The sequence below is a fragment of the Vulpes lagopus genome, chromosome 2 (genome assembly GCF_018345385.1).
Source record: "Vulpes lagopus strain Blue_001 chromosome 2, ASM1834538v1, whole genome shotgun sequence".
NCBI classification, from domain to species: Eukaryota; Metazoa; Chordata; class Mammalia; order Carnivora; family Canidae; genus Vulpes; species Vulpes lagopus.
In genome coordinates, this window is record NC_054825.1 from 111,994,564 (window position 1) to 112,020,116 (window position 25,553).

The following is a 25,553-nucleotide window of genomic DNA, read 5'->3' on the forward strand; positions in this document are numbered from 1 at the left end:
TGAAGGGGCAGGGGTGTAGAGAAAAAGGAAGTTTCGAGAGGGACTGTCATATGTTAAAGCCGACTCGCAGGGTCCTGGGGGTCAGGCTAAGATCACTGTTTGCCCTCAGCAGAAGGCCCACCTGCCTGTCTCAAGTAGTGTCAGTGTGATGTGGGGAACAGAGGCGGAAGGTAATGGAGATACAATTAAATGTCTTCAACACCAACAGCACAATGGCAGATACTTGAGGTGGGGAGCATATAGTTCCTCCGGGAAGCTTTGGAAGCTCTGGAAGCTCCCAACTGTCTTCCCATTCCTGCCTTGCTAGAGAGAGAACCACCTCAGCCCGACAATAGCCTGAGGGTCTGTTTCAGCACATCTAAGTCCTCTTGGAAATCAATGTTGGTCTTTACTTCCCCCAACCCCAAAGTCTACAATCACTTGCACCTCACAATCCTGGGGCAGCAGCTCCTTCTGCCCTCGGGGTCCTGGCCCCAGGCTTTCATAAAACCACCTTTTTGCACCCAAGAGGTTTCATGAATTCTTACTTGGCCATCGGCTCCAGATCCCAACACCTCTCCAAACCACAGCAAGTGGGCTATAAGTTAGAAGGAAGCTTAAGACTTTACAGTATATAAATGGCCTTGAAAAAGAAAATTAAAACAATGTAACAAAACAAAACTAACCTTTAAAATTATAACCCTTGATGGGGCGGCTCGGTGGGTGAGTCGGGTGTCTGATTCTTGATTCCACCTTCAGTCCTGATTCCCGAGATCCAGCCCTGAGTCCAGCTCCTCATTGGACATGGAGTCTGCTTGAGATTTTCTGTTTCCCCCGGCCCCTCCCCTGTTCACACACCCTCTCCATCTCTCTCTTCCTCAAAAAAAAAAGATAAATAAAAATTAAAATTAAAATTAAAAAATAAATTCCAGAGATAAAAGATGCTAATCTACATTACTTAAAGGACCCACGGTGTACCAAGAGAAATCGATCCAGAATGATCCGCTGGGACATGTCTTAGCAAACCCCCTCTACCCCACTGTGCCCAGGGTCTGGCTGTTTGTGCCCTTCTCCATCTCCTAGAAGTTCATTTATGTATCTGTCAGCTGTCTGGAGGCAGAACTCCCCATCCCCTTCACAGGTCCTTCGAATCAAATTGACAAGAGACAGATTCACAAGAGAAAATCAAATTTAATAGTGTACGTGCGGGGAATCCACAGACCTAGAAACTCCAGACACCAGCAAAGTGAGGGGTGTGTGTCGTCCTGAACTCAGGAGCTGGGGGGCAGGGTCTGGGACTTCCAGGAAAGGAATACAATTCACAAGAAGGGGAAAACGAGTAAATGTTTGGTAGACAACTGTCTGCTGGGCCATATGGGCCCAATGTGACTAAGAACTTGATCAAACAGGTGCCAGGTTCCTCCTCCCTATGGGCCGCCCCTACCTCATGGCATAACATCCCAATCTATGGGGACAGCGCCCTTCCTGGAACAGGGCCCTTGTCTACATTCTTTTTGTGGCCCTTGAACAGAAGATAAAGAACTTTCCCCAAATCTCCTGGGTTTTGATTCCTTTATAACTCAAAATAATCTTCACGTCAAAATGCCCTATCGGGGGGTGACCTGGTCTTGGCCCCCAACACAGCGCTCACCCCAAGCTCCCGCTGGCTGTGACTACCCCCAGCCTGGATGGACCTGCTGAGAGCCCGTTCAGTGTTTTCTCATTGTTGGCTTCAGGGTCCACCAGAAAGGCTCAGGTGACAACAGATAAGCTTCAGGGATTTTAAACCACCAGTGGCCCAGTGGTTTAGCGCAGCCTTCATCCCAGGGCGTGATCCTGGAGTCCTGGGATTGGGTCCCACGTCGGGCTCTCTGCATGGAGCCTGCTTCTCCCTCTGCCTGTGTCTCTGCCTCTCTCTCTCTCTACATCTCTCATGAATAAATAAATAAAATCTTAAAAAAAAAAAAAATCCCTTCAGTCCCAGTCAAGTGAGACACCTTTACCGTGTGGGTTCTGAGCGTGTTAAGATCCTTCAGAGATCTCTCCAGCAATTCCCACGTTCCTAGTTTATTGTAGGAGGAGAATTTGCCAGTGGTTTCCTCCTTGCGCTGCTGGCATCACATTGCCAGGCCCTCCTGTACAGAACACAAGGACCAGTGGCCAGGCCGCTTTGGTCTGTTGGTAGGTGCTGTGGGTTCTAATCCCCAGGACCCAAGAATAGGGCCTTATTTGGGAACAGGTCTTTGCAGATGTAATCATGTTAAAATGAGCAATATGACCGGTGTCCTTCTAAGCGAAAGAAGAGGGAGATGTGACATGCAGACAGGCGCATTCTGGGAGGACCCAGAGGAAGGGAGACACAGACGCAGAAAGGAAGCCTCCTGGGGCTGCTAGGAGCTGGAGGGACAAGGTTCTCCCCGCGAGAGGAGAGAGGTCTGGCTTCAATCAGATTATGGTGCTTTATCAGGGCAGCCCCGGGAACACACACAGCCTTACACACTCACCCTGCGGGGACGAGCATTAGGACTTGCTCTGAGAAGAAACTCAGCACCTTTTACAAAATCGTTGTGCTACTGGAATCAATCACACCTACCTCATCGCTGACATTGACCCTAAGACATGAAAGGAAACATCAGTGATCCCGAACAGCGTGACCTTTCATAGCCATCCAATTCCATAGGTTTTTTGGTTAAAGATGGGGTTATTTTGGACATGTGGTTGTTCTTGGGATCAGGTCAGTGAATGTTCTGAAGTGCTTACTAAGATGTCCCGCACATTCTCAAGTGTTTGATCAAAAAAAAAGAACGTGGACAGCATCAACCTGGTAAGACACACAGATGGGTCCTACTTTAACTTTAACCCCTGCCACCAAATGCCTTTGATGAGGACAAAGACCAGGAGCAATAGTGTTAAGAGGGGGCTTCGTGGAGGGGGCAGTCCATTGCACAAGCCATCTGCTGTCCTCATCCTATGGGCGAAGCTGCAGCCCAGCAGGTGGAGGGCCTGGCTCAGGGTGGGGGGGCGGCTCTGACCCCCCAGGAGGAGCCAGGTCATCCAGTGGCTGCACTGCCCTCATTACCAACTTCTCAGTGGCCCCACATGGTGGCTGGGGTCCCTCCTCACAGAAAGGACCCGAAACAGTCTGAGCAGATCTTTAGTAGCACCTGGCTGGGTGGGGATGCTGGGGGGTGCCGGGCCAGGACCCACAGATGTCCCCTGCTGCCCCTCAGAGCATCTTGGCTGCCAGCACCAGGCACTCAGGAGCCGTGCCTGTGCCAGGCCACTGAGGGGTTGCGAGTGAACGTGTTCTCTCACTTCTGGCCTCCAGGAACAAGACGTGTCCAGCGGAGGTAGGAGGTGGAGGTGCCCGCCCGGTGCCGGCCTGATCCGGCTTGAGGACGGGCCCCCACGCGACCCCCATGCGACCCCCACGGCAGGAAGGCTGCCCACTCGGAGGCACAGGCCAGAGCTGCCCTGAATCCCAGCTCCCAGGCTGCCTGCCGTGTCTAAGACGCCGGAGAGCTTAATAAAGGGAAAGAAAAGCAAATCTGCGTCCTTTATTCCAACCACAAAGCGTCTACCGAGGCGTGGGAGATCGCCTTTCTTCCAACGTACCCACATGCAACCCAGATTCACAGGAACCACGACGTCAGCTCGCGGGCGTGAAGGGAAATGGAAGACAACAGAACAGCCTCCGGCAAAGACAGTCGTAAACAGAACGTTCCACTTGGCAGCTGCTTTCTGACCAGCAGTGATTCCTCATCCCCAGGGCGCTGGGCATCAGGGCATGGCCCCCGGCGGCGGGGGGTAGAAGGCGGGGCCATCCTCGCACACCTCCAGCCCGGTGCCCCCCGACACCCCCGTTCTGGGCCCGCGGGGCGCTGGCCCCCCAGGGCCCCCAGGCTCCCCGGGCTCCGTGCAGTTGCGCAGCCGCAGCTCCTTGGTGAAGCACAGCTCTATCTGCCCGATCGTCTGTACCTCCTCACCCTAAACATTGGGAATGAGAGACGTCTGAGAACTTGCACCCTGGAGGATCATCTGTCATACGGTCACAAGTCTCAGAACCTGAAGAGACAAGAGGGTGACTGCAGACCCAGGCCTCCAGGTGCTGGCCACGAGCTGCTTTCTCCAGCAGTGCCTGGGGCCAGGGACCCGGGTGACTGGCAGGGGGCCACAGGACTCACCACCTCGGTCACCACCCAGATGTCCCTGGGCCCACCTGGCGGCCCTGTGTGAAGGGACACCGCCCGAAGCTTAGAAATGTGCACCTCTGTGCACACGGCATATGCAGCACAGCCTCAGGAGAAATGATTTCAAAGAATAGATGGGGCAAAAGTACCATACTACTGAAAGATTTTAAGTCTTTATCACAGCTGACAAAAGAAACCATAGATAAACCACCCATAAACCCATAAACTAGACAAACACCTACAACTACAATTGCTAAGCCTAACAGTATAAATAAACCCTGAGAAGATTTCTAACCCAGAAATGTTTCATAGACCCGCCTCCCTGCTCCTGCTCCACTGTCCTTCCAGAACAGGTGTGTTCCTGTTGGGGAAAAGTCTCAAAAAAACAAACCCTATCGAACACAGCATCAAAGGGCAATCTGTATTGCATCTCTATATAATTTTTTTGAATTCCAGTATAATTACCATGCAACGTCATAGTAGTGTCAGGTGTATGATACAGTGATTCATCACTTCCAATCATCACCTGGTGCTCATCACAAGTGCCTTCCTTTATCCCCACCCCCTATTTCCCCCATCTCCCACCTACCTCCTCTCTGTAACCATCAGTTTGTTCTCTCGAGTTAAGAGTCTGTTTCCTGGTTTGTTCTATTTTCCCTTTGCTCATTTGCTTTGTTTCTTAAATTCCACATATGAGTGAGATCCCACAGTATTTGTCTTTCTCTGCCTTTCTTCCCTCAGCCTCATACTCTCTAGATGTGCCCATGTCATTGCAAATGGCAAGATTTCATTCTTTTTCGTGGCTGAGTAATATTTCATTCTGTATTTATACCACACTTTCTTTATCCATTCATCTGTCGATGGACACTTGGGCTGCTTCCATAATTTGGCTACGGTAAATAATGCTGGAATAAACATCGGAGTGCATGTCTCCTCTGAATCAGTGTTTAACCACCTGTGATTTTCAAGCACACACACCCATGCACAGACGCACGTCTCTGCCCTGGGGAACTCTATAGTGAGCACACAGATGTCGAAAAGCTGAATATGTCTTCTTGATAATGACAGAAAGAGCAACAAAACAAAGCATTGCACATCTGACCTGTTGTGGCGGAAGACACTGGATTTTAGGTATGACTCCATATATGCCGGCAAGGGCATCTTTAATATCTGAAACCTGAAATTAAATAAGATGCATTAGAAACACTTGGAAGGAGGTGGGCTAAGGGCTCTGCCCCATGCATATGTGACACTCCAGCTTACACACTCACGAACACGCACAGCTGACAATGGGGCACAGTCCTCCGGGCACTTGGGGCTCGCAGACAAGGCTCAGAGGCAGCCCGAGGAGAGGCTGTCACCTGCTTGGGCTCTACCCTCAGACCACAGTGGCTCCCACACGTGCTCCATACGGTGTCTGTTCCCCCACTCTGCTCTTCCATTCAAACCCAGAGACTGGGCGCTGGGCGCAAAAGCAGAGCATCTCCTTCCAGTAAGTCAGATCAACTTTCAGAGGCCAGGACTTCCGTCTGAGCTCACATCTTGCTGCATCTGAACCTAACAGAGTGCTTGCAGCACAGACAGGAAGCCCAAAACACTTGTCCTTGGTGCTTTACTCTAACGGAAATCAGTTCTCAAATAAGCACATCCTAGGTAAAGATGGAAACACAGGCCCCTTATGTCCTTGAACATGGACCCCAAGGACGGAGGGGGCCCTGCAAACCCCCCTGTCATGAGGGAGCTGAGAGAGCTTGTCTCCCCAGGACCACCGTCCCCTCTCAGTCTCAGTTTCACTGCAGAAAGGAAACCAGATTAACCAGAAACCAGCTGCACAGTGGAGTCTGGACACACAGAGTGCAACAAAAATGCCGACTGACTTCACAGTCAAGAGACCTGTGTGATGGTTCGGTGTGCGGCCAGGACACTGGAAGCAAGGGGCTGCTAAAATCAGGAACTTTAACTCCTTGTTTAATGCCTGGAGATTAAATCAGAGGAACTAGAGAACATAGGGTTCTCTAAGGCAGGAGTCAGAAGGCTCGCTCTGTAAAGGGCCAGAGGAAGTACTCCAGGCCCCAAGGGTCTCTCACCTGTGGGACACCTGGCTGGGGACGGTGACCACAGGGGACGGTAAAAGAACCGGCCTTGCCCTGAGCCAGGAAGACTACGTTTATGAAAACAGGCTGCCCTGGGCAGATTACTGGAGAGTAAGATCGGGTCTGTCTGGATTTCTATAGTTTGATCATGAAAATAAAAACACACCTTTTGCTCTTCCTCAAGCAAAATACTATAAAACTGACTATGATTTTCAAACTGCCCTCCTGCCGGCTCCCCTGCTCTGGACGAGACTGGAACACATTTCTCACCAAGGGACCATGAATCTGGGCTTCCAAATCATCAGTTTATACAGCTGTCAGTTCACACTCAACAGGCACAAAACAGAGAACAAAATTTAAATAAAAGCTATTTGGAAACATAACAGCCAAATAGGAATGGGGCTTGTTTGAGTCACTTCAAAACCTGTGTGTAGCCCACAGGCTGAAGGGACAGTACCACGGCTGGGTGTCCCCGGGTAGCAGATACACGTTAGGTTGAGAGGCTGAAAGCAAGACTTACCTGGTAGTAGTTGATAGACGGCTTTATTCCCAATTTTTGGAGCATGCTAAAATTTAAAAATGAAAAAAAAATTAGCTGTATAGCAAGGTCCATTTTCCTTCCTTGTTCTTTTATTTTTTTAAAAAAGATTTTATTTATTCATGACACAGAGAGAGAGACAGGCAGAGGGAGAAGCAGGCTCCATGCAGAGAGCCCAACGTGGGATTCGATCCCGGGTCTCCAGGATCACACCCTGGGCTGAAGGTGGCCTTAACTGCTGGGCCATCAGGGGCTGCCCCTTTCTTATTCTTTTAAAATGTTGTATTTCATTTAAAAAAATTGAGACACACTTAAAAGAAAGCACTTGTTTTCTATTACTTTGGGCAATAATTCTGTGAGCAAGAACAACAGATAAATGGTGCTCGGGCTTCCCCGACTAACCCTGACCAGAATGCACACCCTACTACTGATTTGGTTCTCTTTCCAGCACCCAGACCCTCAACAGTGGCCAGATGGCTAGTAGCCGCTGAGTTGGCACACACATTACCACCTATTCAGCACGCCTGCTTCAAAAGAGTTAGTAACTGACTTTGGATGCAGGCTTATCCTAGAAAACCATGCTTGGTCAAATCTTTAAATATATTCAACACCCACAGACTTGAATCATTTCCTAAAGCACATGGTTTTGACCAGCTATCCCGTCAAAACACCATATGACTAACTTACTTGTTAAATTATGGAGCACAATATAAACAATTCCCAGATTAACAGCCCCAAAACAACATTCCAGCCCCCATCACGCCTCTCTGGATTATCCGGGCTCTGACTCCTGGGAGCAGACACAGAGTCCTGGGCTGCCTCTCCGGATATGGACATTGTCATATGAGTGTGCTCGTCCGACCGTGACTTCTGTCTGGCAACAGTATAAACTGTTAACAAGACAGTGTTTGTAAAGACTGCACCACCACCAAGTGTCTGGATCTACGCTGCAGTGCTCCTGGCACAGGCAGTGGATGGTGGGCAAGGGTCGTCAAAGCCCTAGAAATAAATGTGCCCGCTGCCTGCCCTTACAACGTCTGCGTGGGGTAAATACCAGATTTCAAAGGCTCTGGCTCTGGAAATGCAAAACTTTGCAAATTTTTACATAATTATTTCAAGTTGCAATAATAATATTTTGGATTAAATAATATAACATCAATTTCATTGGCTCCGTTTTGCTCTTTTTATTTTATTTATTTATTTTTAAGATTTTATTTATTCATGAGAGACAGAGAGAGAGGCAGAGACACAGGCAGAGGGAGAAGCAGGCTCCATGCAGGGAGCCCAACATGGGACTCAATCCCAGGACTCTGGGATCAGGCCCCGAGTCAAAGGCAGATGCTCAACCACTGAGCCACCCAGGCTCTTTTTTGCTCTTTGTAATGAGGCTACTAGGAAATTTTAAGTTACATATGTGACTTGCATTCTATTCCTACTGGGCAGCCCGAGTCAGGTTACCAAGGAAGTCAGGCAGAGAGAGAGATATATTTGGGGAAGCCTGGCATTCAACCCAAATTAGCCTATATTTTCTACAGCATCAAGATTAGTTTGGCATTAATCCTTGGCCCGTTCGTTATTTGTGGGTTACCCAAGATTTGGTTCAAGATTTTTGCAATTTTTTCAGGTTTGCTACTTTCATGTGATAAAGTAAATAAAATGCTGCTAGTTTATGATAACATGACAAGCTGCCCCCTGAGAAAAAGATAATCTGCGGTAATGGTTTATAATATAGATAAAAATACAAGGGGTTTTATGTTTTAACTTCTTAATTTTGTGAGTACTGAGATTTTAGATTTTCCTTGGAGGAACTGAGAAAAAACATAATTTCTTTATAACGGTCCCATATAGTCTAAAAGACACTATCTCTCTAGCAGTGCATTACGTGCAACAGGCCCCAAGTGCATATTTCCACAGGATGAATAAGAGATGGCAATGGCCTTCCTGATGCTCCCAGGACTGGGAATCCTGCACATGCCAGTACACATGTAAAGCTACAGAGATTCAAAAAGTTTAAACAGGAAGAACTTAATAAACAGTTGCTGAGGGGTACCTGGGTGGCTCAGCGGTTGAGCGTCTGCCTTTGGCTCAGGGTGTGATCCCAGGGACCTCGGATCGAGTCCCACATCGGGCTCCCCGTATGGAGCCTGCTTCTACCTCTGCCTGTGTCTCTGCCTCTCTCTGTGTCTCTCATGAATAAATAAATAAAATCTTTTAAAAATAAGAATAAAAAAATAAACAGTCATTGGACGAAGGGATGAATTACCTAGATGTTTTATATAAAGCCTTTCAGCAGTCCCCATTTATTCTCATTTGTCCGCCTGATTCAGCAGGACTGGGCCTGGGGAGCAAGCAGGGCCTGGTGCTGCACAGGTGTCAGGGAGACCCAAGGCCACCTGCTGTCTGCAGGGCCCCTAGTCCAAGTGCATCCTGCCCTGCCTGCCTACATCGCGCCTCTCCTATGCTCGGAGGCCGTACCACATCATGAACTCTCCCAGTTAACTCTCTACCAGGATGTCTGAACTGCAGTATCACCCAGACTTCTGGGTGAGGAAATGTTCCCAAAGGTCTTACTCTGGCTGCGAGAAAAGCCTGGAGCAGAGCACATGGCACGTGGGAGCTGGGGTGTGCAGCTGTGGGGGTGGCCTCCCAAGCAGCGGTCCTCAGGTCTGCACATCTGAGAGCGGGGTGGCTTCTGAATCTCCTGTAACCCAGGCATCATCTTATGACCTAACAATGAGGTCCAAAGATGAGGTCCAAAACTGTGCACGTTGCACAACTGGTCAGTGCCAGCCGCAGGATCAGAGGCACACTGAAAACCACGAGCTTGGAGGCCTCCTTTGCGGTGTGTACGTCCTGTAATCTTGCTTATCCTCCTGTCCCAGCACCGGACACCCTCCACCCAGATCTCAGGGATCCTGTCTGCCACAGGAGCAGAGTGCACGTGCACAGAACCCACGGGGCGCACATGTCTTCTAGGCAGATGTGATTCACAGAACTAACCACAGTGGAACAGCAAAGGCACTTGATAGGATGCTGGCCTGTTCTGTCTAAAGCAAACGGTATCATTTCCTGTCCTGGTCTTTATTTTTTTTCTATTTTTTTTTTTCTGTCCTGGTCTTTAAAACGAGGTCACAAGTTTACTACACGACCACTTGGATGTGGAAAAGCAAGAATTCCTCACACAGCTGGTCACCAGAAATCTTCAATGGATGGCCAGCCTGGCCCCCAGTCCCGGGTGATGGGCCAGGCCCTGGAGAACACATCGGCCCCCAGCATGACCATCCAGAGTTGGTGTTTACAAGTTCGGTGGCTCGTGAGCCTTAACAGGTTCCCCTTTTGTCCAGAGCTGAGGCGAGGGACAGGCAGTGGCAGGATTCCACGGGCCTGGGTGATTTCTGGCTCTGGGGACCCTTGCCCAATACCCCCTCCTACTTGTCCCAGAAGCACTGGAGCAGAGATGCAAACACGCAGGGACGTGCAGTTTTTACAAAACCTCGTGTTAACTCAAGGTACTTTCATCAGAAATCATGGTCGAGAGGCACAGGCCCTGGTCAGTCCTGTGTCCTCAGGCCAACACACCGTCCAATGATGTCAGAGACCAGAGAGGAGACCCATATCTCTGAGGCTGCTCCAGCTGGCCACAGTCCAGACTGATTTGAAAGTTTGGCTAGATGTTGGGCTTCCTCAGGACTGTTCTGCTGGCCAGGTCCCCAAGGTCCACAGACAGACGTGAGGCAGTATGGCCAGAGAGCAGGGGTGCGGTAGGCAGAGCTGCCGTGAGGACCAGGCCCCAGAGGGTCCCTTACCTGTTAAGGTTAAGGTCCCGGTACAGGTCCAGGCTTCCACCAAAGTATTTCTTCTGGGAGTTGAGGGCATCTAGCTGGGCAGCACAGGTGCCGTGCTTCTCCCACTCGTGCTTCCTGTGAGAGAATTTTAATAAACAATCTCTAGTTAGAAGTCATGAAACAAATTCACAATGGAAAGTTCACACCTAGGAAGGGGTATTCACAGGCATGTTGTTTCTTTTACCAAGAAAGAGGGTAAGATCTCTTATGTGCTACAGGCACAATTTGTGCATCCCCTGCGCAGGAACAAGGCCCTGGTGGACTCAGTACGATCCCCAGAGAGCACTCTGCCTCCCTGTAGGCTTTCTGCTGCCAATCAGGGACGACTCACTTTTTTTTTTTTTAATATTTTATTTATTTATTCATGAGAGACACACACACACAGAGAGAGAGAGAAAGGGGGGGGGGGGCAGAAACACAGGCAGAGGGAGAAGCAGGCTCCATGCAGGGAGCCCAACGTGGGACTCGATCCCGGGTCTCCAGGATCACGCCTTGGGCTGAAGGTGGCGCTAAACCACTGAGGCACCTGGGCTGCCCGACAACTCACTTCTGCATGTCACAAGTCACAGCTGAGCAAATACTGAGCACTGCCACCCAGGCACCCACCCATCACATGGCACTGGGTGCTTTGCAGGAGGCTACCGCTTCACACTCCAGGAGCTTCACAGGGACGTCCAACGGTCCTTCCTAAGCAGCCAGCAGAGAAGAGGCAGCAGCACTACCTCTGGAGAAACGCCTCAGAACCACTCCCCATCTCAGCCTCTACCCAGCACGACTGTGTCCTCACCCACCCCTGGACAAAACTCCAACAGAACACACAAACCTAATGCTGCCAACGCACAGCACTACGTATTCAAGGAAACTATGACTGTTGATAACAATTCCCATGGCTTTTTTTTTTTAAGATTTTATTTATTTATTCATGAGAGACACAGAGAAAGAGGCAGAGACACAGGCAGAGGGAGAGGCAGGCTCCATGCAGGGAGCCCAACGTGGGACTCGATTCAGGTCTCCAGGATCATGCCCTGGGCTAAAGGCGGTGCTAAACCGCTGAGCCACCCGGGCTGCCCTTCCCCACAGCTTATTGCAGATGGACTATGAAATGTTTTCACATTCTTTTGAAAGGCAAAGAGATTGCTGGCTTAGAAGTGGGGAAACTGAGGCAGGGGGCCCAGCTAGGCACCCTGCTGAGGCCACTCAGCCAGGACGTCCCAGAGTCTGCACCCGAATGGCACTGTGGACTCCACGGCTGGTGCCAACAACCCACTGCCGCTCCCCTGCGCCACCATCCCAACCACCCCCAACGGAGGGCATGCTGCCTGCAGAATCACTGACGATCGTCGAGGCGGATGTTAGCCATCATTAGTGCGGGAAACTGGAAGGGACATCAGGTATCCTCCATTTTATCCATGATCGATTTTCCTAAAGTTCAGCTAAATTACATTTGTGCTGGCACTCCTGAGGGGTCAGGTGCTGTCTGACAAAAATATGATCTAAACAGGCACAGATCTACTGGTCCAGTTTACCACGGTGCCAGCGCCCAGTGACAAACTGCTCCAGCCTAAGGATAAGAGTGTGTGAAGACCTACTTTCTTCATCTACAACTGTTTTCAGAGCTAATGATTTCACTGAGTGGAAAAAGGAGTTTCTTTGCCACTAAAGGAGGCTGGAACTGTGTTCCAGATGCCTTAGTTTCCATGCAGCTGGAGTCACCAGAGTCTGTCGTCTATGGTGCCGGAGGAGGGTGCACTTTGTGCAAAGCATCTTCGCACCAGCCCAAATGGTCCTAGTGCATAAGAAATATTCAATAAATGTCAATTATTATTATGTTTGGGTCAAGCTTAACTTAAAGATCAGGATCTATTTATTAAAGTGCCATTAGCGTACTTCCAACATTTAATCCCACATCATCTGGAATTGGACATTTTTCATTTAACACGAAATGATCAGTTCTCAAGCTGAAGTGACCATCGAGTGGCCCTCTCAGTGGCCGGCAGGGCCTACGAGCAGATCTGGGGGCCCCCCTCTGGGATAAGAGAGGTTAAGGGCTCCTATGGCACATGAAGGCCCAGGGACACGTTTCACAGTGAGGCTGCTCACCAAACCGGGCCTCACCCAACTCTCCTCCTTTTTCGTACAAGCATCAGCAAACAAATAAAGATCTTACTTTGCAGAGGGCTGTGTACATGGTATTTTTCAATACAGTTAATTTTGTGAATGGATTTAATCTTAGAGAATGACCTCAAGCATGATGCAGTATCAAGACTGTGTACTCTGGGTACTTGATTCCTATTTGAGATGAAAGAGGGCGGTTTTCTGACAGGAGCCCTCTTCTGTATCCGGCCCCCAACGACAAAGCCGAGGTGGACAGCCTTGGGGTGCCTCCCTCCGTGACCTTCCAGAAATGCACACAGCAAAGGAAATCTGGGCACCAGTGAAGCATGACCCAAACGCCACACACAGGGCAGGGGTGGGCAGTGACGGCAGCTGCCCCTGTACTCGGGGGCTCGAGGATCAGAAATGCTATGGAGGGTGGGATGTTCACCCCTGCGTTCAGCACAAAAGCTTTCAAATGTGCCATTTACTATCCAACCTGAAAAGTATCATTTTGCCTTTATGAGAGCACAAACACACATGTGCACCCCACCTGCAAAATTTGGATTAAATGTGCTAGGACCAGTTCAGACAGCCTTCTCTATGGATGTTTGTTGATTTATTTGTAAGTCACCCGGCAAAAACAATCTGATTGATTGTACCACGGAACATTGTAACAAGTGGGAAAACTGTATTTTGCACACTTCGCACAGATTCATCATTTTTATGCACACTGTGAAGTGCCGTAGAGGGCTTCCCACTGCTTCCCCCATTCCAACTCAGTCAGGCCATCAAGTATCGTTAGAGCACTCTCTGGGGTGCAGCTGTGCAACATGTGCCAGGGACCAGGCCCTTCATCTCCCTAAGTCAGAGTGGTTCTCCTGTCAAAGAGATGATCTCACCAACAGACCCAGGGCACGTGAACCCCAGAGCCACGTCCCTGCCTCAGGCCTGGACTGACGTGTTGACTTGACCACCGGCACCAGTGCTGTTCCATTGTCACAGAAAGCTTCCGTCTAAACTCAGTTCTCTTCCTGAATATTCTACGCGAAGATATTTTCAAATTGGATTAATCATTTTGGACAAGATCTGAATAACTGCAATGTGAATCATAAACTGCCGCGTTGGCGTGAGGCTGGGATAATTCTTTTCGGTTCATATAATGTAAACAAAAGGAGTTTTTACCTTCTTCATAAGCAATGATGTAAAAAGCTACCTTGAATCAAATATGGCATTTCTCTCCTTGGCTCAGTTCCCGCTACACCTAAGGATGTTGCAGAACAGGCTGCCGACTAAGCTGCAGGTGGGACCTCACCCTGTCCTCCCTAAGTCAGAGCACAAGACCGTGGTGTTCTGAAGCGCCTCTTCGTTTTTCTTGATGTATGTTGGGGCAAGAGCACAAAGTCTTTAGAAAACCTTCTCTCCTGCCAGCGTTGGAGCCCCTTAGATACGCATGCATTTGGCTTAGTGAAAACTCAGGAGAGGAGAGTCTAAAACAAAGTGATGAATGAAATAGTGGATTAAGAGCAAGTCTAGGGATGCCTGGGTGGCTCAGCGATTGGGCATCCGCCTTCGGCGTAGGGCGTGATCCCGGGGTCCTAGGATCAAGTCCCACATCATGCTCCTCACAGGAAGCCTGCTTCTCCCCTCTGCCTGTGTCTCTGCCTCTTTCTGTATCTCTCATGAATAAATAAATAAAATCTTAAAAAAAAAAAAAAAGAGCAAGTCTATAAATTCCACTTGTTCACATTTTATTTTTTTTAAGTAGGCTGCATGCTCAGCCGAATTCACAACCCTAAAATCAACACCTGAGCTGAGATCAAGAGTCAGATGCTAACTTACTGGGGCACCCAAGCACCCCTGGCCCACATTTTTTTTTATCTATTGGAGAAATGCCCTGAAAATGGCATCCCAAATAAAAAATGGTTCACACTTCCACACCTCAGAAGGGAGGCCCCGTGGTCCGTCCTCATCCCCCAGTCCTGCTGGGTACCCCTTGAAGCTGTCACGCTGCTGCACTCACCAGAAATGGCTGTGATTGAGTGGATGGATCACATCAGGCCAGTACATCTTCATTTCAGGCATAAGGTCCTGTGCATTAAAAAAAAAAAAATCTGTGTAGGATCTAACAACTCAAAACCTAGAAGGCAAATTTGATAAACCAATACATCAAAAGAATTGATCTCTGTTCATTAATGACACTCAGGTGAGTAAAAATGATTCTGTCCTTACTCTGCATGAAGTATTTCTTTTTTTATTTCTTTATTTTATGTATTCATTTGAGAGAGAGTGTGAGTGAGAGGGAGAGCACAAGCAGGAGGAGAGAGGTAGAGGGAGAAGCAGGCTCCCCGCTGAGCAGGGAGCCCAATGTGGGACTCCATCCCGGGACCCTGAGATCATGACCTGAGCTGAAGGCAGACGCTCAACCAGCTGAGCCACCCAGGCACCCCTGCATGAAGTGTTTCTTAAAACATAGGTAAAAGTGAAATCTGACTCAGCATGAAATGCATTTGAAAATCTGAGCGCTGGTAGCGGCTTGGGTGCACAGATGTGGTCCATCTAGACCAGGAAGTTAGCTCTAAAGACAAATGAGCCATCAAGCCATGAAAAGACATGGAGGGAGCCTTCCAGGCACATGACTGAGTGGAAGAGGCCAATCTGGAAAGGCCGTATGAGTCCCAGTGTGTGCTGCTCTGGAAAAGACAGACGTGTGGAGATGGGAAGGGTCAGTGGTGTCGGGGGCTGGGGGAAGGAGGGGGATAGGAGAAGGGATTTTAGGGCAGTGAGACTCCTCTGGGTAATATAATGGGGGATGCACATTGTGATGTATTTACGTACAAGTAAACAAGCTCTGTTCTGCACAGAGTGGAGTGCAGCCCCCTCCCCACCTTGACCTATAGGCCGCTCATCGCACAGGGCCCTTTCAGCCTTCCTCTCATGAACCCTGCCAGGGCTCCTTCACAAATCCCCCCTTCTCCTGGCTTCCCTCCTCTGCTCCCCTCCTCCGGCTGCTGCTTCTCACACCCCCATCTCTGCTTCAGGCTTGTGGCTGCTTCCACCCCATCCATGTTCACCCCATGTGCTTATACCACCTTTGTACTGATCACACCTGAAGTTCTTCTCTAACGTAGGCCACTTAGTGACAGACACATGTTAACCCACCCAGACATGTCCAAAGCTGTCAACCACAGGTGCTCCAAAGCCCAGTCCCCTGCCAATGCCCCCAAGTCAGGAAGGCCACCCCCAGCAAAGCCCAAATCCAGAGCCCCACCTGAAGCTTCTCTCCCAGCTAGGGACTGAGCCGTCTTCCCTCTCCTTCTGGGACCCCCTCTTGCTCTCCGTTCCCACAGCCTCTGCCCCTCAGTTCCTCACCCCCAGCCCGGCCCCCAGCAGCTCTCCCTAGCACGGCAGCCGGGCCAACCGCTGAAAGGACACGTGGGGCTCCTTCCCTTCCTGGCATGAATGCTGGGGGCACTCAGTACACCATTCCACCATCAGACAATCTGTAATTCCACTTTCGGGTCACAAGACACATCAGAAACATCCCCATGGTACTAGGCGAGCTGAAGGGAGTCCCAAAAAGGGGAAGCATGTCTGAGGAACGAGACGGGTGCACTAATATCCTTACACACAGTTCTCAGACTCTCAGGCCTCTAGGCTCATGCCAGCAAAGGTCCTTACATGAAGGAAAGAGGAGAAAAGAACACCGTGTGGACTAGAATGTGTGAAGGGTTTGGAACTTACCGCCTTGTCCTTTGAGGGGCCGTGTATTCATGGGAAAGACCCTATTTCTGGCAAATCCTGATGCTACCTCATGTTTTCGGGGAGGCCCTAGTCATCTGACCCTGCCCTGTAAATCCAGGTACTAGTTACCTGACAGATGACCAACTACACGCAAGGGGTTGTTCACACCCCTGAGGAAAGGTAAGGACCCACATGTGGGTGTGGATGCACAACAAGTGCCTCAGAAGAGGACATCTGCTAACAGTGCCCATAAAAGCCACTCCCTGGGCTCTTCTGCAATGCAGGCCTCTGTGCTGGAAAGGCCCCTCCCTTCCTTCCTGCTCACAGGCCCTACCTGGAAACCCATCGGCCCACAGCCAGAAAGAACAGGCAGGTTCCATGCACCTGTCCTCCAAGCCAGAGCTCTAGATATGCTAGGCACATGCCAAGCTGGCCTAGAACCACAGGGGACTAAGGCAGGCCTGCAGGGGACAGCCAGAGTTGGCTTCACTCTCGTCTGCCTTCACCTCACACAGTTCACCTGCAGTGGTTTGGGCCCCAGGTAGAGGAGAAAGGTTGGCTTGGATTTAACATGTGGATTGTTTTAGAGATCCAGAAATCCAAAAAAAGCACCAGGGTTTCAATTCTGGTGAATGCGACTGTGAGTCCCATTTTAAGACATGACATGGAGGATACACTTAGGAAGACTGAACTGAGTGCAGTATCTGCAGGAGCGACATCATGAACATTTCCTACCTTAATCTCTTCTAAATGAAAGTGCCATGATCCATTACATTCTTCTGCTTTATCAGGCCTTAAATTAAAATGAAAAACAACAGAAGTTAGTCTTGGTTGAGATGAGCTCCAAATGACAGGAGGAAACACTTCCATTAAGATCTGTGGGGAGCAAAGGCAGAGACATTCTACTGCCATGTGAGCCATTTAACAAAGACCCCCCCCGGTTGGAGGGTCACAGCCCAGCTTCTTCCAAAGAAACCATCCAGGAGTAAGGCCAACCCATGACTTTCTCACCAAAGAAGCAAGTTACACAGGCTGGTAGGGGGAGCTCAGGAGTCAGGCCCTCTCTCGAGGGCACCAGCAGGGTGACCTCTCTTCACTACATGAGGATAAGGATTAGTGACACAGCATGAAGACTTGCTCACCCAGTGCCTGCCACTCACTGACCCCAGCTTAGCCAGTACGATTTCTTAAAGTCCCAAGCACGGATACCCTCCCTACTTCTACATGTTGATTCTAGACATGTCAGGTGCAGCTGACTGAGTTCAGGAGGCCACCAAACCTCCTTCCAGACCCCCGACGTGTCTCCAGAGTTAACAGGCTGGCCCGGCCACCCGGAAATCAGTGCTACTCCCCACTGGGATGAAAGCGGCACTGTGCACTGTCCTTCCAGCTACAAGTGAAGCATCAGGAGCATCTGTACAGCCCAGGAGAGCCAAGCTCCCAGATGCTATAGCATTAGGGTCACTGAGGTGATGAAGGAGGGGCTGGAGCTGATCCCCAGGCCCGCAGGACCCACTCCTGAGCAATAAGACATGCCGGCAAAGCCTAGAATGGCCTTCCTCCCACAGAAGCAGCAGGACAATAGGCATTGCTTTGACGGGCAGACTCGCGTGCACAGTTAAACACAACAAATACATGCACAAAAAAGGAAGGAGTAAATAAACTACATAAACTGCAGGCAGACCCCAAAAGGTGAATCTGGGTGCCTGTGATGCACATACAATGCAGACACATATGAGATGCACGCACAAGGCACGCTCGCTTACTGATGTGTACACATCTCCTTATTGGCCTGACAAGAAGGATAAAATGAGAGTAGTACACTTAGCCTGTCCAGCCTGCACCCAGGGTCCCCACACATGCCTGTAATCCAGACCGTCACTGTTCTCCCAACACAGAAGTAAACAGCTACAGAATCAGGGTCATTGTCCAAGTGGCGAAGATATTCTAAAAAAGGATTCGGCCTACTGAATAAACATCTAACAAAAGTCAATAGTGTGACTCTTAGGACCAGCCCCAAGCTACTTGCAGGTGAGCTATTTTTTTTTTCCTGTTTGTTTGTTTGTTTATTAAGATTTTATTTATTTATTCATGAGAGACAGAGAGAGAGAGAGAGAGAGAGAGAGAGAGAGAGGCAGAGACACAGACAGAGGGAGAAGCAGGCTCCATGCAGGGAGCCTGATGTGGAACTAGAACCCCGGGTCCCCAGGATCAGGCCCTGGGCTCAAGGTGGTGCTAAACCGCTGAGCCACCTGGGCTGCCCTTTTTTCCTGTTTAAATGTGACCCATGCCCAGACTTGCCATAATCCGTGTATCGTCCAGTAATCTGGAGGGTCCCTGCAGTCGTTCTCAACCTCCTGCAAAGAAAACACACATCAGAGAACATCACCATTTCATTGTTCATTTATTGCGGCTTCCAGTGCGCGTCCTTGAGGAGCTACACGGGGGCGGGCGTCCCTTCTGGAAGGAGTGGCCCAATCCTCAAACAATGACGTAAGATAATTAATTAATTACACTGAGTTTTGCTTTTTAAAAACGTGTTCTCAAATTAAGCCAATCTGATGGAAACACTCCTATTTGCCCATTAATCTTCTGACGGTATAACCAAAAATAAGTGTTTGAGGATGATAGTACAGAGGAATGAGTTGGTCCAGATGTGTTAGTGATATAGTAAGTGTGAACATTGCAGAATATAAAATGTGAATGTTCTGGAGCAGAAATGCGAAGGCGAGGAGAGGACAAGAAAGATAAACTAACAGGGATAAAAGCTCAGTCGTATACCCTTCAGGGACCTCCAAATTGTGTAGCTCAATTGGGAGTTTTCCCAAAAGAACCAACTATCAAGAAGTGGATCATCCACTGGACCAGGTGAGACAGAACTCATGCCCGAAGCCCCCGTAGGGAATAAGCACGTGAAAAGTGTCTGTGGTTATCTGGTGAGGAACAGGTGAGGCACCATGTAGGGATCACCTTTCTGCCCCCAGTTGCTCTGGAGATGAGGGAGGCTCTGGGTTAGGAGACTGCCAGGCTGACAGGGCAGGAGAGCAGGACCAGAATAGGGGGCTACGCCTAACCTGTCCTGACACCCCGGTTTCACCCCTCAGGAAATCACAATCCAGGCAGGTGGCCCATTTCCCACAGGTGCCCGGCTGGTGAAGAGCAAGGTGAGGACCCAGGGCCAGAGCGTGGGTCTTCAGGCAGCCCTATGATGAGCCCGTAAGTGGGGGACGGGGGTCCAGGGGCAGCTTTCGTTCATCATCAGCAGGCACCTGTCGGCCCAGCATGAGCCCGAGGGCCTGGGCGGAGAACCGAGGGTCATGGAGACAGACATGGTGGTCACTGCACCTGTAATGCCTAAGTCACTCACACAGGGAAGGAAGCTGGAGACAGCCCCACTGCCCAGGACAACACTCAGACCAGAGTGACAGGTGACAGGACCCCCTGTCATGCCCACCTTGGATTGAAATTAATTCCCTAACAATGACATTTCACTAGCAGATTTTTTAAAATCTGATTTCTAAAGCATCAAGGGAGGAATACACTTCCAAGCATATTTATAGTCACTACATAGGAATATACCCACATTTTGTCACAGAAATGCCTCACCTACCAAATGACCTTGTTCCCTGCCCTGAAGGCAAATCTTCCAGTGTCACCCAGACAGGAGCTCTCCACACACAGTCCTGCCCACAGAACCTAGGGCTCCCTCAATGCTGGCCACCAGGGTAGAGAGCTAGGTCTCTAGCAAAACTCTTAAGCTGGTGGTGGACAGCTCTGTCCCCCTCCTTCCAACACTCCTCTACCCAGAGCATGGCTACAGCTCTAAGGCAGAAAGGGGCAAGAAGGTGAGAAGTTTAGGAAACTCAAACCAGGGCCACCTGGGTAGCTCAGTGGTTGAGCGCCTCCCTTTGGCCAGGTGTGATCCTGGAGTCCCAGGATCGAGTCCCCACATCAGGCTCCCTGCATGGTGCCTGCTTCTCCCTCTGTCTGTGTGTCTGCCTCTCTCTGTGTCTCTCATAAATAAATAAAATCTTTTAAAAAAAAAAAAAAAGGCAACTCAAACCAGAGACCGCAGCCTCCAGCCTGGAGTGTAAGCATTATACTGCTGCAAATGACACATCAGCCCACAAGGAAACCTGCGCACAGAGACCCACTCCCCCCAGGGTTCCCCAGATGAAAGGGGCTGGTCACATCAGGAAAACTCACCTTGCACACTGTTACAGGCCAGTGGTGAACCATAATTAGTTTTTTCCACTCATGGTTGTCACTGTTAAAAGACAAGGAACCTATATTTCAAGAGCTGTTTCAAAGTTAAAGAAAAATTAATTCATGCATCCATTTATACCATCATGCATTCAACAAACATGGGGGGATTGTTATGGGCCAGGCACTGCCGCGGGACATGGGCACTGCCTCGAGTGAGGGACCCAATCCCTAGGCACTACTAGGCCAGGGGTGCTGCCCTGAGTGAAGGACCCAGGCCCCAGGCACTATCGTGGGCCAGGGACACTGCCCTGAGCAAGGGACTCAGTTCCCAGGCACTACTGTGGGCTGGGGGCACTGCCCTGGGCAAGGAACGCAGTCCCCAGGCATATCTGGGGTGGGGGCGCTGCCCAGAGCAAGGGACCCAACCCCTACCCTCTTGAAGCACATATGCCAGTGAGGGAAACGGTTACCACAGTAGCTAAGAAAACACACATGGTGCCCCACAGTGACACATGATAAAGAACATAAGTAAGCAAGAGGACAGGCATGTCAGCAATGGGTCAGGAGCTGAAATTTTGGGCCAGAACGCCCAGGAAGGCCTCACTGACAGGAGGGAGAGGGGGAAGGAACCCCGAAGTGCCTGTCTCCAAGGGCTGGTCTCGAGTGTAGAAACAAAAGCATCATCATCCCTTAACCACACATGTGAAATCCATAAGGCTCTACAACTTGAATTTTTTTGTGGTTCACGTGGCAACAAAGCCAGACCTGAACAGGCACGAGCTGCTCAGTGCACTACACCTCCCCTCCTCCATGTGCGGATGCAGTTGCTAGATCCCATGGTGCTCACTCCAACACGGTCCAGAGCAACAGAGCAGGGCCTGCACACCGAAAGACCCCACGCTCCAAACCACCCCCCCACCCCGGCCCAAGCCTTCCAGATGAGGGGTGCGGAATGGTGTCTGCAAGGCCCAGCCAGCAACCAGGTGGAAGCAGGGAGACAGCTGGTGAAGAGACCCTACAGCAGCCACACAAGGACATCACTCAGACACTGAATCCAGGATAAACTAGATTTTAGAAAGAATGATTCAAAAGTAAAACAGGACTAAGTCCTCACGCACCAGCTTCTATCAAGAGGGGAGTTCTGCTGAGTAAGCATAGAAGCACACTTAAGACGTCACAAAACCTTATAAATGGCCCTTGGTATCAAAGAAAAGACAAGCTGTAGCATGAGCATTGGAGCTGAGACAAATGTTAGAAGTTGCTTTTTTCTGGGTGCACAACCCTTGTTTAAGTGGAAACTGAGGCTATATGATGAAGCTATGGCCAGGGAGGGGGACCACCAGTATCCTGCTTATGATGAATCGATCGGGATTCAGAACGTCTACACCACAACGTCCACACACAATCCAGGCAAGAGTGGTGGGAGTGCACAGGAAGCGGCCCCCACCCACCCGCCAGGACGCACGCAGGGTGGTAGCGAAGATTCTGTAAGGAGAAAGGCCACTGGGCAGAGGAAGAGAGGAGAGTCACCAAGCTGTCAACCCAGCCAGTGCTTGGACAAACACCCGCTAGCCCCTCACATCCTGGAGGGTATGAATCAGCTGAGTTTTCTCCAAACCATGCCTCGGTCACCATGGCTGTCCAGCTCCATCAGTGCACGAATTAGGAGCGGATGGGGGGTGGGGACCACATACTACAGCGTAAGGTCTTTATCTGACGTTTACTGACTGCTGCGCTCTTAACCTGATGGCGAGAACTCATCCATTCATTAACGTAGCTCTTTTTCAGAAAATAAACTTCCCGGGAATGCTGCAATATAATGTCGCCTTCTCAGACAGACGATAACACAGCAATGACACTTAATTAAAAAGTAAAACTCACCTTTTCCCACACCTACTATGTAAGTATGAAGGCCTGTATTAAATATGAAATCATTGCCCAAAGTAAATAGGAGAAAACATTAATATCTGGGCCTCAAAAGGTGGGTTCCTTTACAGAAGTGCGCAGAGTATCCCCGGCAGCAGACAACAGGGCCTGTTTACTCCCCCCTCCCCTCCCCACCACCCGCCCCTCCCATCAGCTGCAACGCGGAAAGGAGGAGGAAGGGGAAGGCAGAGGGATGAAGAGCCGGCGCTGAGAAACTTTTAAAAAGAGGAAGCAGCACCCTATCCCCGACGGTGTCCTGCAACCTCCCGCAAATGTGCGCGTCTGCCACGTGCAGTCGGAGGGTCAGGGCACCCGCCCCGCCCCGCCCCGCCCCGCCCAGGGGTCCCGGGCTCACCTCCTCCGGGACCCGCGCGCCCCGCCCAGGCAGCACAGCGCCAGGCAGAGGGAGCTCAGGAGCAGGCGGTGCGGGGCTGCGGGCCTCATGGCGCCCCGCCCCACGGCCACTCGGGGCACACTCGGGGCACACTCGGGGCACACTCCGGGCAGGGGGCTCAGCTCCTAAAGGACGCGAGGCACAGTGTCCGGCGCCAGGCCCTGCGCGTCCCTGAAAACAGACAGAGTCCCTGAAGCCCGGCTCTGCCCCGCCTGCGTCCGAGGGCCGCCCCACGCCAGCCCGCGGTCCCGAGGGGGCCCGGCTCCTCCCGCCCGCCGCCCCGGGTGGCCCCGGCCCCGCCCCCAGCCCGCGGGCCTCTGGGCCCCGCCCCTCCCCCAGGCCGCCGCCCCGAGCCTCCACTCGGGACCCCTGGCCAGGGCCGCCGCCTCCCCCGGGCCCCCAGGTGCTCACGCGTCCCCGCCGGTGCCGCACCGCGACGCCCGCCGCGACCTCACGGTCTGCACCGCCCAGCAGCGCCGACCGCCGCGTTTCCGCCCCGGCCTCTGGCCCCGACCGCCCCCGGCACCCGGGACACGCCCCCGTAGGAGGACACGCCCCCGGCACCCGGGACACGCCCCCGTAGGAGGACACGCCCCCGGCACCCGGGACTCGGCACCCGGGACACGCCCCCCGTAGGAGGACACGCCCCCGGCCCCCGGGACACGCCCCCCGTAGGAGGACACGCCCCCGGCACCCGGGACACGCCCCCGTAGGAGGACACGCCCCCGGCACCCGGGACTCGGCACCCGGGACACGCCCCCCGTAGGAGGACACGCCCCCGGCACCCGGGACACGCCCCCCGTAGGAGGACACGCCCCCGGCACCCGGGACACGCCCCCCGTAGGAGGACACGCCCCCGGCACCCGGGACACGCCCCCCGTAGGAGGACACGCCCCCGGCACCCGGGACACGCCCCCGTAGGAGGACACGCCCCCAGCACCCGGGACACGCCCCCCCGTAGGAGGACACGCCCCCAATCCTTGGCCCTGCTCCAGCTTCTCCGAGGAGGCTTCGGTTTCAGCCTAGCTCCCGCCCCGGACTCAGGCAGTCAACCTCAGGCCCGCCTTTTGCGAGGCTCCCCGTGTCCCCTGGGCCTTCCTCCCATAGCTGAACTGCCTGGGGCAGGGCCGAGGACAGGTGTGCCCTGCACGGTCAATCACTAAGCCACCCAAGTGTCCCTTCCACTTACATCCTTTTGGCCCAAACGAGTCACATGGTCAAGCTTGGCATGGAGGAAAGCCTGGCATGGAGGAGGAAAGTATCCTCCTCCTAAAAGTGGAGGCCTTGGGACGTCTGGGTGGCTCAGTGGTTGGGGGTCTGCCTTCAACTCAGGGGGTGATCCCGGGGTCCTGGGATCGAGTCCTGCATTGGGCTCCCCGCAGGGAGCCTGCTTCTCCCTCTGCCTGTGTCTCTGCCTCTCTCTCTGTCTCTTATGAATAAATAAATAAAATCTTTTAATAAATAAATATAAATAAATACATACATACATACATACATACATACATAAATTTTAAAAAGCCAGGGCCTGGCAGTCCCAGGGCAAATGTCTGGGACATACTGGGAACAGAACAGATAGCTGGGAAGAGTAATATGGTCCTACCAGACCCAGGACCTTCAACAAACCAGGTGGGACAGTAAAGGGGAGGAGTATAGACAGCACCCAGCAGAGAGGGTCAGGTAGTAGGGCCATATACTGCTCCCAGAAAGGGCGGCCTGGGGTCCAGGGGGTTGAGGTAACAGGAAGCGCAGGAGAAGCCAGAACTCACAGAGCAGCTCCACCTGGGTGAGCAGCATCTGTCGAGGGAGAGTTCGTCAGGGGTGCTCAGCTGTGGGACAGTGGAGTGTACCAAATGTCAGGGACAAAGTCTTAAAAAGTGCTCTCCAATATCTGTGTGTGCTCAAGGAAAGAAACTCCAGGAGCTTGCAGGGTCCAGGCTGGCCAAGGGAGGACTTTTGCTCCTTGGGTTCAAAGCTCACATTTACTGGGTGTCTTCCAATCACACAGGTCTGACCCTGGCCAGGAGGCTCGGGGTGCTCAGAGCAGAAGGGGTACAGCGGCCAGGAGCATATGCCCCACCTGTGGGTCATCCAGTGTACATGGGGTTCTCCCACTTGTTACCTGTGTAAACTTGATAAGCTAACTGGCTCTTGTAAGCTTCTGTTACCTCATCTGTAAAATGGGAAAGCAATCCTCTAACAGCATCGGGGTGATTACAAGAGATGTCCTTTGTGGCTAAGCCTGAGCCCACTGAGCCTGGGGCAGTGGGGAGCTCAAGGCTGCTGTGTCCTATCTTATTGCAGACCCTCCTGACCCTCAGCTGGAGGGAAGACCAGCAAGGGGCTCCCAGTTTTGCCATATTAGCCTCGAGCCTGGCTTTGGGGGGCCAGTTGTTAATCTTATGTGTTAAAGGTGTGAGGGCAACCATGGCTGCATCTCTGCTGTGTCCACTTAGGGTTTTCAAGCCCTAAATAACTTTGTCACCCTTAGGGGAATCTTCTTTTAATAACTTCTTTGTAGTCTAAATTATTTGTATACTGAGAAAG

General features: G+C 51.4%; 1 protein-coding gene across 2 annotated transcripts; it reads right to left on the reverse strand.

The window, feature by feature from the left end:
- Window positions 1-3,521: 3,521 nt before the first annotated feature.
- RNASET2 (ribonuclease T2) lies at window positions 3,522-23,579 on the reverse strand. 2 transcript variants are annotated; one of them, XM_041746154.1, is made up of 10 exons: window positions 23,421-23,579; window positions 22,971-23,180; window positions 20,690-20,750; window positions 18,785-18,840; window positions 17,219-17,276; window positions 14,763-14,830; window positions 10,607-10,720; window positions 6,783-6,828; window positions 5,272-5,346; window positions 3,522-3,966 (listed from the first exon to the last, which is right to left on the reverse strand). In XM_041746154.1, exons 2-10 carry the CDS (start codon window positions 23,057-23,059, stop codon window positions 3,760-3,762), a joined length of 774 nt encoding a protein of 257 aa, XP_041602088.1. In that variant the 5' UTR covers window positions 23,060-23,180; window positions 23,421-23,579; the 3' UTR covers window positions 3,522-3,759. The 2 variants fall into 2 exon arrangements, with proteins under 2 accessions (XP_041602088.1, XP_041602089.1); XM_041746155.1 differs by having other exon boundaries at window positions 23,442-23,576.
- Between the last annotated feature and the right edge of the window lie 1,974 nt (window positions 23,580-25,553).

Bases quoted from the DNA above. Each gene is read 5' to 3' on its own strand.
- RNASET2 (XM_041746154.1), bottom strand. From the start codon at position 23,059: ATGAGGCCCGCAGCCCCGCACCGCCTGCTCCTGAGCTCCCTCTGCCTG. The intron at 14,831-17,218 runs GTAGGAAATGTT...TTTAATGCACAG, and splicing joins TTCATTTAGAAGAGATTAAG to GACCTTATGCCTGAAATGAA. The intron at 10,721-14,762 runs GTGAGTGCAGCA...ATTCTCTCACAG, and splicing joins CTCAATCACAGCCATTTCTG to GAAGCACGAGTGGGAGAAGC.